This window comes from Rhinatrema bivittatum, chromosome 1 (genome assembly GCF_901001135.1).
Source record: "Rhinatrema bivittatum chromosome 1, aRhiBiv1.1, whole genome shotgun sequence".
Classification (NCBI taxonomy): Eukaryota; Metazoa; Chordata; class Amphibia; order Gymnophiona; family Rhinatrematidae; genus Rhinatrema; species Rhinatrema bivittatum.
In genome coordinates this window covers 2,112,653-2,126,191 of record NC_042615.1, presented here as the reverse complement: position 1 = coordinate 2,126,191, position 13,539 = coordinate 2,112,653, and the positions used below count along the sequence as shown (strand labels likewise).

Sequence of the window (13,539 nt, the reverse complement as noted above, 5' to 3'; positions counted from 1 at the left end):
TCTGCTGGTCCACTGCCCCACAGCCAGGGATGCTCTCAGCAGCTGGGGCTCTCTGTCCTGGGGATTCTGCAGGTCACATATCCCCGTACCCAGGGATGCTCTCAGCAGCTGGGGCTCTCTGTCCCAGGGATTCTGCAGGTCACATATCCCTGTACCCAGGGACGCTCTCAGCAGCTGGGGCTCTCTGTGCTGGGGATTCTGCAGGTCACATATCCCTGTCCCCAGGGACGCTCTCAGCAGCTGGGGCTCTGTCCTGGGGATTCTGCAGGTCACATATCCCCGTACCCAGGGACGCTCTCAGCAGCTGGGGCTCTCTGTCCCGGGGATTCTGCAGGTCACATATCCCCGTACCCAGGGACGCTCTCAGCAGCTGGGGCTCTCTGTCCTGGGGATTCTGCAGGTCACATATCCCCGTACCCAGGGACGCTCTCAGCAGCTGGGGCTCTCTATCCTGGGGATTCTGCAGGTCACATATCCCTGTACCCAGGGACGCTCTCAGCAGCTGGGGCTCTCTATCCTGGGGATTCTGCAGTTCTCTGTCCTGGTGATTCTGCAGGTCACATATCCCTGTACCCAGGGACGCTCTCAGCAGCTGGGGCTCTCTATCCTGGGGATTCTGCAGGTCACATATCCCTGTACCCAGGGATGCTCTCAGCAGCTGGGGCTCTCTATCCTGGGGATTCTGCAGGTCACATATCCCTGTACCCAGGGACGCTCTCAGCAGCTGGGGCTCTCTGTCCTGGGGATTCTGCAGGTCACATATCCCTGTACCCAGGGACGCTCTCAGCAGCTGGGGCTCTCTGTCCTGGGGATTCTGCAGGTCACATATCCCTGTACCCAGGGACGCTCTCAGCAGCTGGGGCTCTCTGTCCTGGTGATTCTGCAGGTCACATATCCCCGTACCCAGGGACGCTCTCAGCAGCTGGGGCTCTCTGTCCCGGGGATTCTGCAGGTCACATATCCCTGTACCCAGGGACGCTCTCAGCAGCTGGGGCTCTCTGTCCTGGGGATTCTGCAGGTCACATATCCCTGTACCCAGGGACGCTCTCAGCAGCTGGGGCTCTCTGTCCCGGGGATTCTGCAGGTCACATATCCCTGTACCCAGGGACGCTCTCAGCAGCTGGGGCTCTGTCCTGGGGATTCTGCAGGTCACATATCCCTGTACCCAGGGATGCTCTCAGCAGCTGGGGCTCTCTGTCCTGGGGATTCTGCAGGTCACATATCCCTGTACCCAGGGACGCTCTCAGCAGCTGGGGCTCTCTGTCCTGGGGATTCTGCAGGTCACATATCCCTGTACCCAGGGACGCTCTCAGCAGCTGGGGCTCTCTGTCCTGGTGATTCTGCAGGTCACATATCCCTGTACCCAGGGACGCTCTCAGCAGCTGGGGCTCTGTCCTGGGGATTCTGCAGGTCACATATCCCTGTACCCAGGGACGCTCTCAGCAGCTGGGGCTCTCTGTCCTGGGGATTCTGCAGGTTACATATCCCCGTACCCAGGGATGCTCTCAGCAGCTGGGGCTCTCTGTCCTGGGGATTCTGCAGGTCACATATCCCCGTACCCAGGGATGCTCTCAGCAGCTGGGGCTCTCTGTCCTGGGGATTCTGCAGGTCACATATCCCCGTACCCAGGGATGCTCTCAGCAGCTGGGGCTCTCTGTCCTGGGGATTCTGCAGGTCACATATCCCTGTACCCAGGGATGCTCTCAGCAGCTGGGGCTCTCTGTCCTGGGGATTCTGCAGGTCACATATCCCTGTACCCAGGGACGCTCTCAGCAGCTGGGGCTCTCTGTCCTGGGGATTCTGCAGGTCACATATCCCTGTACCCAGGGACGCTCTCAGCAGCTGGGGCTCTCTGTCCTGGGGATTCTGCAGGTCACATATCCCCGTACCCAGGGACGCTCTCAGCAGCTGGGGCTCTCTGTCCTGGGGATTCTGCAGGTCACATATCCCCGTACCCAGGGACGCTCTCAGCAGCTGGGGCTCTCTGTCCTGGGGATTCTGCAGGTCACATATCCCCGTACCCAGGGACGCTCTCAGCAGCTGGGGCTCTCTGTCCTGGGGATTCTGCAGGTCACATATCCCTGTACCCAGGGACGCTCTCAGCAGCTGGGGCTCTCTATCCTGGGGATTCTGCAGGTCACATATCCCTGTACCCAGGGACGCTCTCAGCAGCTGGGGCTCTCTGTCCCGGGGATTCTGCAGGTCACATATCCCTGTACCCAGGGATGCTCTCAGCAGCTGGGGCTCTCTGTCCTGGGGATTCTGCAGGTCACATATCCCTGTACCCAGGGACGCTCTCAGCAGCTGGGGCTCTCTATCCTGGGGATTCTGCAGGTCACATATCCCCGTACCCAGGGACGCTCTCAGCAGCTGGGGCTCTGTCCTGGGGATTCTGCAGGTCACATATCCCTGTACCCAGGGATGCTCTCAGCAGCTGGGGCTCTCTATCCTGGGGATTCTGCAGGTCACATATCCCCGTACCCAGGGACGCTCTCAGCAGCTGGGGCTCTCTGTCCTGGTGATTCTGCAGGTCACATATCCCCGTACCCAGGGATGCTCTCAGCAGCTGGGGCTCTCTGTCCTGGGGATTCTGCAGGTCACATATCCCCGTACCCAGGGACGCTCTCAGCAGCTGGGGCTCTCTGTCCTGGGGATTCTGCAGGTCACATATCCCTGTACCCAGGGACGCTCTCAGCAGCTGGGGCTCTCTGTCCTGGGGATTCTGCAGGTCACATATCCCCGTACCCAGGGACGCTCTCAGCAGCTGGGGCTCTCTGTCCTGGGGATTCTGCAGGTCACATATCCCTGTACCCAGGGACGCTCTCAGCAGCTGGGGCTCTCTGTCCCAGGGATTCTGCAGGTCACATATCCCTGTACCCAGGGACGCTCTCAGCAGCTGGGGCTCTCTGTCCTGGGGATTCTGCAGGTCACATATCCCCGTACCCAGGGACGCTCTCAGCAGCTGGGGCTCTCTGTCCTGGGGATTCTGCAGGTCACATATCCCTGTACCCAGGGACGCTCTCAGCAGCTGGGGCTCTCTGTCCTGGGGATTCTGCAGGTCACGTATCCCTGTACCCAGGGATGCTCTCAGCAGCTGGGGCTCTCTGTCCTGGGGATTCTGCAGGTCACATATCCCCGTACCCAGGGACGCTCTCAGCAGCTGGGGCTCTCTGTCCTGGGGATTCTGCAGGTCACATATCCCCGTACCCAGGGACGCTCTCAGCAGCTGGGGCTCTCTGTCCTGGGGATTCTCAGTTCAGGAAATGTGACAAAGGAACCTGCGCAAGGAGGGGGCGATTTCCAAGGCTCTGCAAAAAGCTTAATAGCAGAACTGACCCAGAAAAACCTCTTCTCTAGTCTAGACCTGCCAATAGCCTGGTTCCCAAAGGGAGGTTGTAGGCTGACCTTGACAGCCTCTCCTGCTTCTGTCTGTAATCTGTGGCACAGACGTGAAGGAAGCAGGATTACAAAGGCTGTAGGGTCCCGGGACAGGATAGATGCCCAGCCCAGTAGTCTCCCTGGGGAGGCTGACTCTCTGCCGGGGAATGTGTGGGAAAGGCTTTCAGAACCTTTCCTGGCTTGGGGGTCTGCAACCCCCCCCCCCCCCCCGCTGTGCAGACTCTCTGTTTAGGGTAGCGAGTGTTACCTGGCATCCCCCCTCCCCCCCACAACACCTGCTTACCTCTGAATGTAGGAGTTGTTCACCCCGCGGTGATCCAAGTCGTGACTCAGGGCCGCTATCAGCAGAGCCAGGATCTCCAGGTCCCGCAGCTTGCTCTGATCGGAAAGGAAATTGCCAATAATAGCAGCAGATCTCCCAGCACATTCTGGCTTTTCCTGCCTACCACCTACAGGTCCCAAACTTTATTGCAATGCTCATTCAGGACTGGAAGCCCGGGTAGTCCCAAAATGTTCCCATATCCTGCCTCTTCTTCAGGACGCTGCGACAAATCCCCTTCTCGCTGAATGACCCTCATAGTCGCGAGTGAACAAAAGTCAATAAAAGGCATCCCTAATACCTGATTATTTTTCTCTGCAGGATTGGTGAGGTAAACGATGCCGTCTTACAAACCTCATGCATACGGGCAGTATTATCACTCAGGCACATTATGGGTGGGAAAGCCGGCTCATTTGTCCATGGAGCTGCAACAAAGTCTGACGATGTGTTTTAACCATTGCTGGCAAAAACCACCCTGCCTACACCCATGTTATCACTTCTTCAGCTCAAAAACCGAATGTGGGGATTGAGAAGAAATGCTTCTCAAACACAGGTCATACCTAAGGTCACCCCAAAACAGGATAATTGAGCACGGTTCTGAGGCAAACAAGAAACCATGTACATTTCAGGAGGTCCCAGCAAAGGCCTTTCTTTCACCAGGAATCGGCTTTACTAGGGGGAGAGGACCGTTAGAAGTTATTATGAAGAAATGTATCTCAAGTCGCGCACCTTTGTTGGAACTGCCCAATTAAATCCTGTGTCACTGTCCACTCTAGTAACATCAGTGTTCTTGAACAAGTCGCATAACAATGTCCACTCCAGCACTGTTGTTGGGGCCAATATGTACTTCCAAACAGTATTAATGTGTCAGGGACTGGCCAGCTGGGTCTGGGGTCTCCCCCTGCAGGAGCAGTTGGGGCTTCAAGACACAGCAGGACCAGGTCTTCTGCCTTGCCAACACCCCTTCCTCTTGGGTTGAGCCCACAGGTTCTGGAGCCAGCAGGACTTTCTTGGCATGGAACATGACAGCGGACGGGCAGAGCCGGTACTGGAGACAAGGATTGGAACCGGAGCCAGGGACTTGAACTGGAGTCAGGCAGGAGCTGGATACGAGGGCTGGAACAAGAGGCAAGGCCTGAACTGGAGCCAAGGGCTGGAACTGAAGGCCCACAGGGAGGACGGGGCAGGAGAAGACAAGGACTGGACCGGAACATGCTAACACAGGTAAACAGGAATTAATGCAAAACAAGGTAATATCAAACAAGACAAGGAAGCACCAGACAAGGAGGTCAAGCAGGCCACAAGGCAGGGCAAGGTGAGACTAGAAGGCCCAAAGGCTGCAAGGCAGGACAAGAGGGCCAAGGAGGCCACAGGACAAGACAGGGCAAGAAGGCCATAAAGGTCACGCAGAAGCGAAGCAGGAGGGCCAAAGCAAAGAGCCAAAGAGACTTGATGATGAGGCTACGAGTGCAGGGAAATGCAGGGTTGTATAGAGCAGGGCTTTCAAGGCGGTGGCTAGAGTGTGTCTGAGCGCGGCCCAGTGAAGGCCCCTGCTGGTGGGGGGGCTGCATAGCATCCAGATCCGTTACACAATGTTCAATTAAATAACACTCAGGAATAATGTGCAGTTTATTTCACCATCAAAACGGAACCCAGCTCTCTCAAAGCCTTGTTGATCTGCAGATGGGATGATTGTGCAACCCATAAAGTAGTTGACTGATAAGATTGCACCTATGCAGTGAGGTTCTTAGATAGCATTAATTTCCTGCAGGATTGTTGAGATAGATGATCAGGTGCTAGGAATGCCTTTTATTGGGTTTTGTTCATACATATATTTGCTTGTAGCATAGCAGACATCAACAGTCTGTCCAGCTGTTCTGCATTGCTCTAGCTAAGAACATCTGTCAGCTATACAAGCCTGCCTGCCTGCCTGCAGAAGGTTGAATTTTGTACATCTCTCATCATAGAAACAAATTTACCATAAAATCTGTTATATTTAAAAGTGTTCCCTGCAGTGACGATCAATGAGCTTGAGGCCTGTCCTCAGAGGATGGCTCCTCAGCACTGGTACCTGCTGCTACTGTATTACTCTTGTACATCTCAAGAAAAGGCATGGGGACGGACCATTTTCAAAGCAATGTACGTGGATACAAAGTGTTTTCCTCATATTCATTGGCCGCCTGCGCCCTCCGCGCATACTGTCAATACTTTGAGAGCCTGCAGGTAAAATCTATGTATGGTAACACTAAAAATCGAGTTGCAGCAAAGCTTGCCTTCATTTCCCCTAAAGATGTCTTCTAGACCCAATGACCACATCTGGAATGTTCTAAACAAGCAGCCTGGGTCTTACCTGCATCTTCCCAGTCTTCAGGGCAGCAAACATACACTGAGCGGTACTGAAGGCGTGTCGCCAGTTGTGATAGGCCACGTTCTTGCGATAGTTTTTCTTCACACTAAGAATCCATCGGCACAGAACCTTCAGAGATAGGGAGAAATGAGATTAAGGAGGGAAGACAGCTGGATAGAGGATACATCTGTCGGCACAGAACCATTAGAATCATGGAGAAATGAGATTAAGGAGGGAAGACACCCGGACAGAGGATACATCTATCTGCATGGAACCATTAGAATCATGGAGAAATGAGATTAAGGAGGGAAGACACCCGGACAGAGGATACAGCTATCAGCACGGAACCATTAGAATCATGGAGAAATGAGATTAAGGAGGGAAGACACCCGGACAGAGGATACATCTATCAGCAGGAACCATTAGAATCATGGAGAAATGAGATTAAGGAGGGAAGACAGCTGGACAGAGGATACATCTATCGGCACGGAACCATTAGAATCATGGAGAAATGAGATTAAGGAGGGAAGACAGCTGGACAGAGGATACATCTATCGGCACGGAACCATTAGAATCATGGAGAAATGAGATTAAGGAGGGAAGACAGCTGGACAGAGGATACATCTATCAGCACGGAACCATTAGAATAATGGAGAAATGAGATTAAGGAGGGAAGACAGCTGGACAGAGGATACATCTATCGGCACGGAACCATTAGAGTCATGGAGAAATGAGATTAAGGAGGGAAGACAGCTGGACAGAGGATACATCTATCTGCACAGAGCCTTCAGAAAAAACTGGATTAAAGAAGAAAGGCACCAGGATGGAGGATAAATATATTGGCACAGGACCTTCAGAGTCACAGAGAGACAGTATTAAGGAGGGAAGTTACCATGACAGAAGAAGAATCTGTGAAAGTATAACTCTAAGAAACCCTTCGCAAGATGTATATTTTGTTTCTATTATATGTTTCCTTTCTAAACTTAAAGACTGAATTCATTTCATAAAGACAGGCAATTAACTTCTGCCCCTTTTACAGAGGCCACGGATGTAAGACAAAGAAAAATTCCTTGCGTCCACAGCAGAACTAGAGCATTGATTCCTTCTGTACTGTGTTCTCTTTGGTAGCCATAAAACCGTGACACCTTGGTGTTCTCTTTGGTTGCCATTAAGTCCATATTAGGATACCTCAGACAGATCGCTGCCTCCAACAACTTCCATTCTCCGGGGTCTAACTTTCTCTGACTGAGAAAATGCACCTGAATGTTGTCCACCCCAGTGATGTGAGACACCACCAGCCACTCTAAGTGCTGCTCTGCCCAGAGAATCAACTCCCGGGCCTCTCGAACCACTACCTGATTCTTAGTTTCATTTTGGCAGTTGATGTAGGTCACTGTCGTTTCATTATCTCATAGGATCCGTACTGGATGGTCACGTAACCATGGCAGACAGGCAAGCAACACAAAATGCACTGCATTTGTCGCTAACCGATTGATAGACAATGAGGCCTCCTGCTTTGACCACTGGCCCCGCAGCATGCTATCACCATCCCATTTACCTGAAACTCAGGAAACCCCCAGGTAACCAGTTCTGAAGCAGTGATCAAGGCTCCGACTGACCAGCACAACGATTCCACTGCAGGTCATAGGTATCTGATTAATTGGCTTTAACAAGCTTTAAAACGTCATCCGCTGCTATAACTAGCTCCAGAATAAAGAGGAACAGAAATTCAATACTTCCCTGCTCTGACGGGACCCAAAATGCAGAGCTGCCAGCAGAACCAACATTGCCTCATGGGGGATAAGTGATCTGAACCACTAGATATGCACCCTCACAAAATATTGATGCAAGCTACCATCAAGGGTCACCAATCCCCTGCTTGTCTGCCTCAAACTGGGGGGGATAGCCTCACCAGGACCTAACAACCTCCTGGGAGGAATTGTAGATCTATCTTCTCTTTATCTTATTCTTTTATTTTTATATATATATATATATATATATATATATATATATATATATATATACACACTCCATCTACCATCTGCTGGAGATATTGAAATACAGTGTCAGTTAAACTTTCTCTACCTCCATCTGCTGGCAGGGAGGCAAAACCCAGGTGTCTGGACTGATCTGGGTACCTATAAGGAAAATATATTATAGCAGGTTGTGACTTGCCAGCATGAGACAAACAAGAACCTGAGACCTGCACTAGAATTCAGCAAAGGGATGTTTGATATTTAAATGGGCGAAACTCAGGCCTAGAGTCGGGCATTCACTGGACAATTGTTTTATCAATAAACCTTTTTTGAGGACCTTCGGCATCTCTTTGTTTAAATCCTTCACGGCTTTGTTACGGACTTCCTTCTTGTTTTTTGGGCCCTAGAATTCAGCATAGCATGGGAAGACGTCCAAACAAGTAACTGTAGCTTTAAAACTGTGGACTTTTTTTTTTTTCTAACAGGCCATAATTACCAATTAAAGTCTGACATTGACAGCTTTGTCATCCAATCAGATCAGAAATGATCAATAGCCAATTGATAATGACCTGCTGACATTGCAGAGTGTCTCTCTGATTGTCATAAAGCTCAGTCATACTTAATGAGATATCCAGATGGCCAATTAATCAGATGTATATGAACTGCCTAACAAATGAGAGAAGCCTAGCACAAGACATTAGTCACTTATGAACCAGATACCAATGATGACCAATGATGACAAGCTGCCTATTATGATTGCATGCAATACCAGCAGCAGAGAAGTTTAAACCAAGAAGATTGCAACCAACAGGAAGTACTGTGAGTATAAGACATTGCAAAGGGTCTTGCAGTATAGAGGCATGCCCTGCTAAAGACTTCAATTTGGCCAGACTTTTGAAGCTAAACTTCAGGTGATATAAATCTTAGATGGGGGATTAGATAACTAATCAGCCTTACAGGGTAGCAACTTTAGGTAGTAAGCTTTGTTAATAAATTTTGGGCAAATTCCTATTTTAAGTGATAGCCCGGAGCTGGTGGAGTTATTGGAAAGCCTATAATTTTTTATACTTGGTTACAGAGCCTGGGAGGTGAAGGAGTCCACTAAGGGTTAAGTTGTATACCAACTGGGAGCCTGAGAGGTGGTGGTGGTGGGGGAGGGGGGAAATTTTACTAAGGGTTCGCCCATTCATATGTTACAATTATAGCTAATTAGCCTGGAGATTAATTTGGGGCAATAGGAATCCAAGATTTTGAGATTAGGCTTCAGAATTATATTCCCTGCATATATTCACCTAAAGCTTGGAATGGCATATTTTCAAATGTTGTCTAGGGAAGAAGGGAAAATTAATGGCAACAACTGGAGAGACTAACGATAAAGAGCCCCTTCCAACAAATAATTGAGGAAGGATATAATTTTTATATTTGTAAATACAATTTATTAAACTCACAGAATAATGTTTATAATGTGTGGCTTTTGTTCAGTGAAAGGGGGGAAGTGCTGCTTCTGCTGTGTTCATTACTAGATTTACTTGCTTGTACTGGAATAATTACACAGGAAAATGTTTAAAAACACAACTTTATATTCTGTTTGTCAGAAAAACTCTAATAAAACTTGGTTGCTTTCTTATCTATCTGTGCTTGATAGTGTGTTGTTTTTTTTTGTCACGTTAGTTTACAAATCCATCAGCACAATACCTTGAGAGAAATGAAGAGAGGGGATTAAGGAGGGAAGGCACCCTGACAGAGAATAAATCCATCAGTAGGAGACCTTTGGAGACACTAAACATCAGGTTTAAGGAGGGAAGGCACCATGATAGAGGAAGGTAGAATGGCTGAATGCAGCAATAAGGCTACATGTACCACAGAGAAATTTAAGGTCGGCCAATAAGGGCCTGCTATCAACTCAATCTTTGGTATCTGCAAAGCTGACATCAGTAAGGTAAAGAGCGTTATCTCTAGCTGGCCCAATGATTTGGAATAGTTTACCTGCAGAGTTGAGATTGGAAGCAAATGCAGCACAATTTAAGAAGAAAATTAAAACCTGGTTATTTCAGCAGGCTTTTGAGACTAGAAAAGCACAGTACCACGATAGCAACAGAAATATTCTAGCAGACAGCATTGGAAGAGCAATGTTTTGATTGGTTATGCGTGTATGAATGGAGTTTAAAATGAAATTGTATTTTAATAATGTATGAATGAATCCACGGATTTATATTTTATTTTATATTCTTGCATTGTTTAGTAGTTATTTAAACTTTTTTTACATTGTAAACAGATATGATGGTGGTATCCAAATACCGGTATAGAAAACATTTTTAAATAAATACATAAATAAATATTTATTTGCTTGATTTGTACAATTCATATGATCAAGACAGATGAGAATAAAAGCATACATAATTTATAAAAGGAAACTCTAAAACAATAACAAAACATAAATCAATAAGTAAACATACTTACAAGCATAAAATCAATAAAGCAGATGAAAATAAAATAAAAATTCATAAAAACCTTAAAATTGCTCAATAAATATTTAATAATTATCATGCATTACCTGTAACAGGATTAAAACTGCTTTATACTTCATTATTTTCAAAAGCAGTTTTAAATAAAAAAGTTTTAAATACCTTCTTAAAAAGTATGGACTCTGTAATTAGACACAGTTGTTCTGGCAAGGTGTTCCAAAATATTGGTCCCGCAACCGAAAATGCATGCTCATGAGACTCAACTAAACGCACTGTTCTATAAGATGGAACGTTCAAGAAGTTTTTTTTTTTCCACAGAATGCCCAGAAACATAAAAACATAAAATGGTGCCAATCCATTGTGCAAAATCATTATTTGAAATTGTGTATACCAATGCGATCTTGTACTTTATATACCATTCTACTGGAAGCCAGAGTAGTGTTTTCAACACTGGTGTAATATGTTGAAAACAACTAGTCCATCGGCACGGGTCTTTCAGAGATATGGAGAGATGGGATAAAGGAGGGAAGGCACCATGACAGAGGAAAGATTCAATGACACTGACATTCTTTCAAGTCTGCGATAAGTGATAAGCGTGTGTGACTCAACAAGTGCAATCTAAGTTTGGTGAGCGGCTCTCTCAGATAAGAGCTCTCCTTGTTAGATGTGTGAGAGTTACTCAGCAGTGTTGAGAGTGGCTCTCTTACGGGCCGATACAGTAAAAATCGCGGGAGAGTGGGCGAGCGCCCGCTCTCCCGGCGCGCACTCAGGACACTCTCCTGTGCGCGCGATACAGTAAATTAATTTATTTAAATTAGGGCCGGCGGTAAAAAGCCGCTAGGGACACTAGCGCGCCCCTAGCGCCTCTTTTTGGACAGAAGTGGCAGCTGTCAGCGGGTTTGACAGCAGACGCTCAATTTTGCCGGCGTCGGTTCTTGAGCGCTGACAGCCACGGGTTTGGAAACCGGACGCTGGCAAAATTGAGCGTCTGGTTTTCAATCCACGAGCCGCGGGCCTATTCAAATATATATATATATATTTTTTTTACTTTTTTTAACTTTCGGGACCTCCGACTTCATATCGCCGTGATATGAAGTCGGAGGGTGCACAGAAAAGCAGTTTTTACTGCTTTTCTGTGCACTTTCCCGGTGCCCGGAGAAATTAACGCCTACCTTTGGGTAGGCGTTAATTTCTTAAAGTAAAATGTGCGGCTTGGCTGCACATTTTACTTACTGAATTGCGCGGGAATACCTAATAGGGCCATCAACATGCATTTGCATGTTACGGGCGCTATTAAGTTCAGGGGGGTTGGATGTGCGTTTTTGACGCGCTATTACCCCTTACTGAATAAGGGGTAAAGCTAGCGCGTCGAAAATGCGTGTCCAATCGCGGGTTAACAGTGCGCTCCGCCGGAGCGCACTGTACTGTATCGGCCTGTTAGGGAGTAGCTCTCCTTGTGATATATGTGAGTGTGGTTCAGCAATGTAACCCTTGTGTTGTGAGTGGCTCTCTCCTTGTGATATGTGTGAGAATGCTCAGCAGTGTAACCCATGTGCCGGGAGGAACTCTCTTAGGTAGGAGCTCTCCTTGTGATATATGTGAGTGCGGTTCAGCAATGTAACCCTTGTGTTGTGAGTGGCTCTCTCCTTGTGATATGTGTGAGAATGCTCAGCAGTGTAACCCATGTGCCGGGAGGAACTCTCTTAGGTAGGAGCTCTCCTTGTGATATATGTGAGTGTGGTTCAGCAATGTAACCCTTGTGTTGTGAGTGGCTCTCTCCTTGTGATATGTGTGAGAATGCTCAGCAGTGTAACCCATGTGCCGGGAGGAACTCTCTTAGGTAGGAGCTCTCCTTCTGATATATGAAGGTGTGACTTGGCAATGTAACGTCTGCGTAATGTCTATGCAGTGAGCGACTTCTCTCCTTTCACATACCTCATACTTGATTTGGAAGCTCTGGAGGAGACCAAGGTCCGTGAACATGCGGATTGTAGCCAGTGTAGTGTCAAGGTCCGAAAGCTCGAAGTCACTGAAGGAGAAATCCATGAGTCTTAAGGACTGTGCTGATGGCACAATAGCAGTCTGGAGCCAAGCACAAGGGAGGAATAACAAACAAGTGGAAGAGTTATATCCCTAAAGCCACTGACGATGGTTAGAACAATGAGCTGAGAATTGGGGGAGTCAGGGTCCAATTCATACTTCTCCAATGATGCTCCTTGTGACCTTGGGCAAGTCACTTTTCCCTCTACTGCTTCAGGTGCAAACCTAGGCCTGGATTCATTAAGCTGTCAAGTTTTATCACGGGAGGGGGTCCCACTATTGTGGGGTGGGGAGTCACCATGATTTCTGCTGCATTGTTTTGTCTCATGACCAAACAACAAGGGGCAAAAGAACGTGCCTAGCATCCCTTTAACACGACGGGGGCCCCAACCACAAGAGGGACTGCCATCGCCTTAAAGGACCACTGGCCCAAAAGAAAAACTGCAGGAAAATGGGGAGGCTGAGCAGAGGTCAGAGCTGACCCCCAACTACCAGAAAGTAAAAAAATAACTTAAAATGAGTTCAGACAGTTACAGCCCCAGCCCCCCCCCCCGAAAGGTCTAAATATCACAATGAGCATCCCAAGCCCCCCGACACTCACCCAAGAGCAAAAAAAAACAAACAAAATTAAGGTCCGGAGCCCTGGCCCCTCTTCCCATACCCATCCCTTAATCCCCCAAGTCACCCTCTCCAAACAATCTCCCACCCTCACCAAACAATCAAGCCCCCTACCCAGACATCATAAGTTAAGAACATAAGAACATAAGAACATAAGAACATAAGAAAATGCCATACTGGGTCAGACCAAGGGTCCATCAAGCCCAGCATCCTGTTTCCAACAGTGGCCAATCCAGGCCATAAGAACCTGGCAAGTACCCAAAAACTAAGTCTATTCCATGTAACCATTGCTAATGGCAGTGGCTATTCTCTAACAGGTCGATACTGTAAGACCGCGGGAGAGCGGACGAACGCCCGCTCTCCCGGCGCGCACAC

At 48.4% G+C, this 13,539-nt stretch overlaps 1 protein-coding gene across 1 annotated transcript in view; it reads right to left on the bottom strand.

The window, feature by feature from the left end:
* Positions 1-13,539, bottom strand: part of PDE5A (phosphodiesterase 5A) — a gene marked incomplete in the record, with an annotated part of 312,739 nt that overhangs the window by 88,108 nt on the left and 211,092 nt on the right. Inside the window, 3 exon segments of the mRNA XM_029586150.1 lie at positions 3,683-3,777; positions 6,069-6,194; positions 12,442-12,588. Coding sequence (XP_029442010.1) covers positions 3,683-3,777; positions 6,069-6,194; positions 12,442-12,588 — 368 coding nt within the window.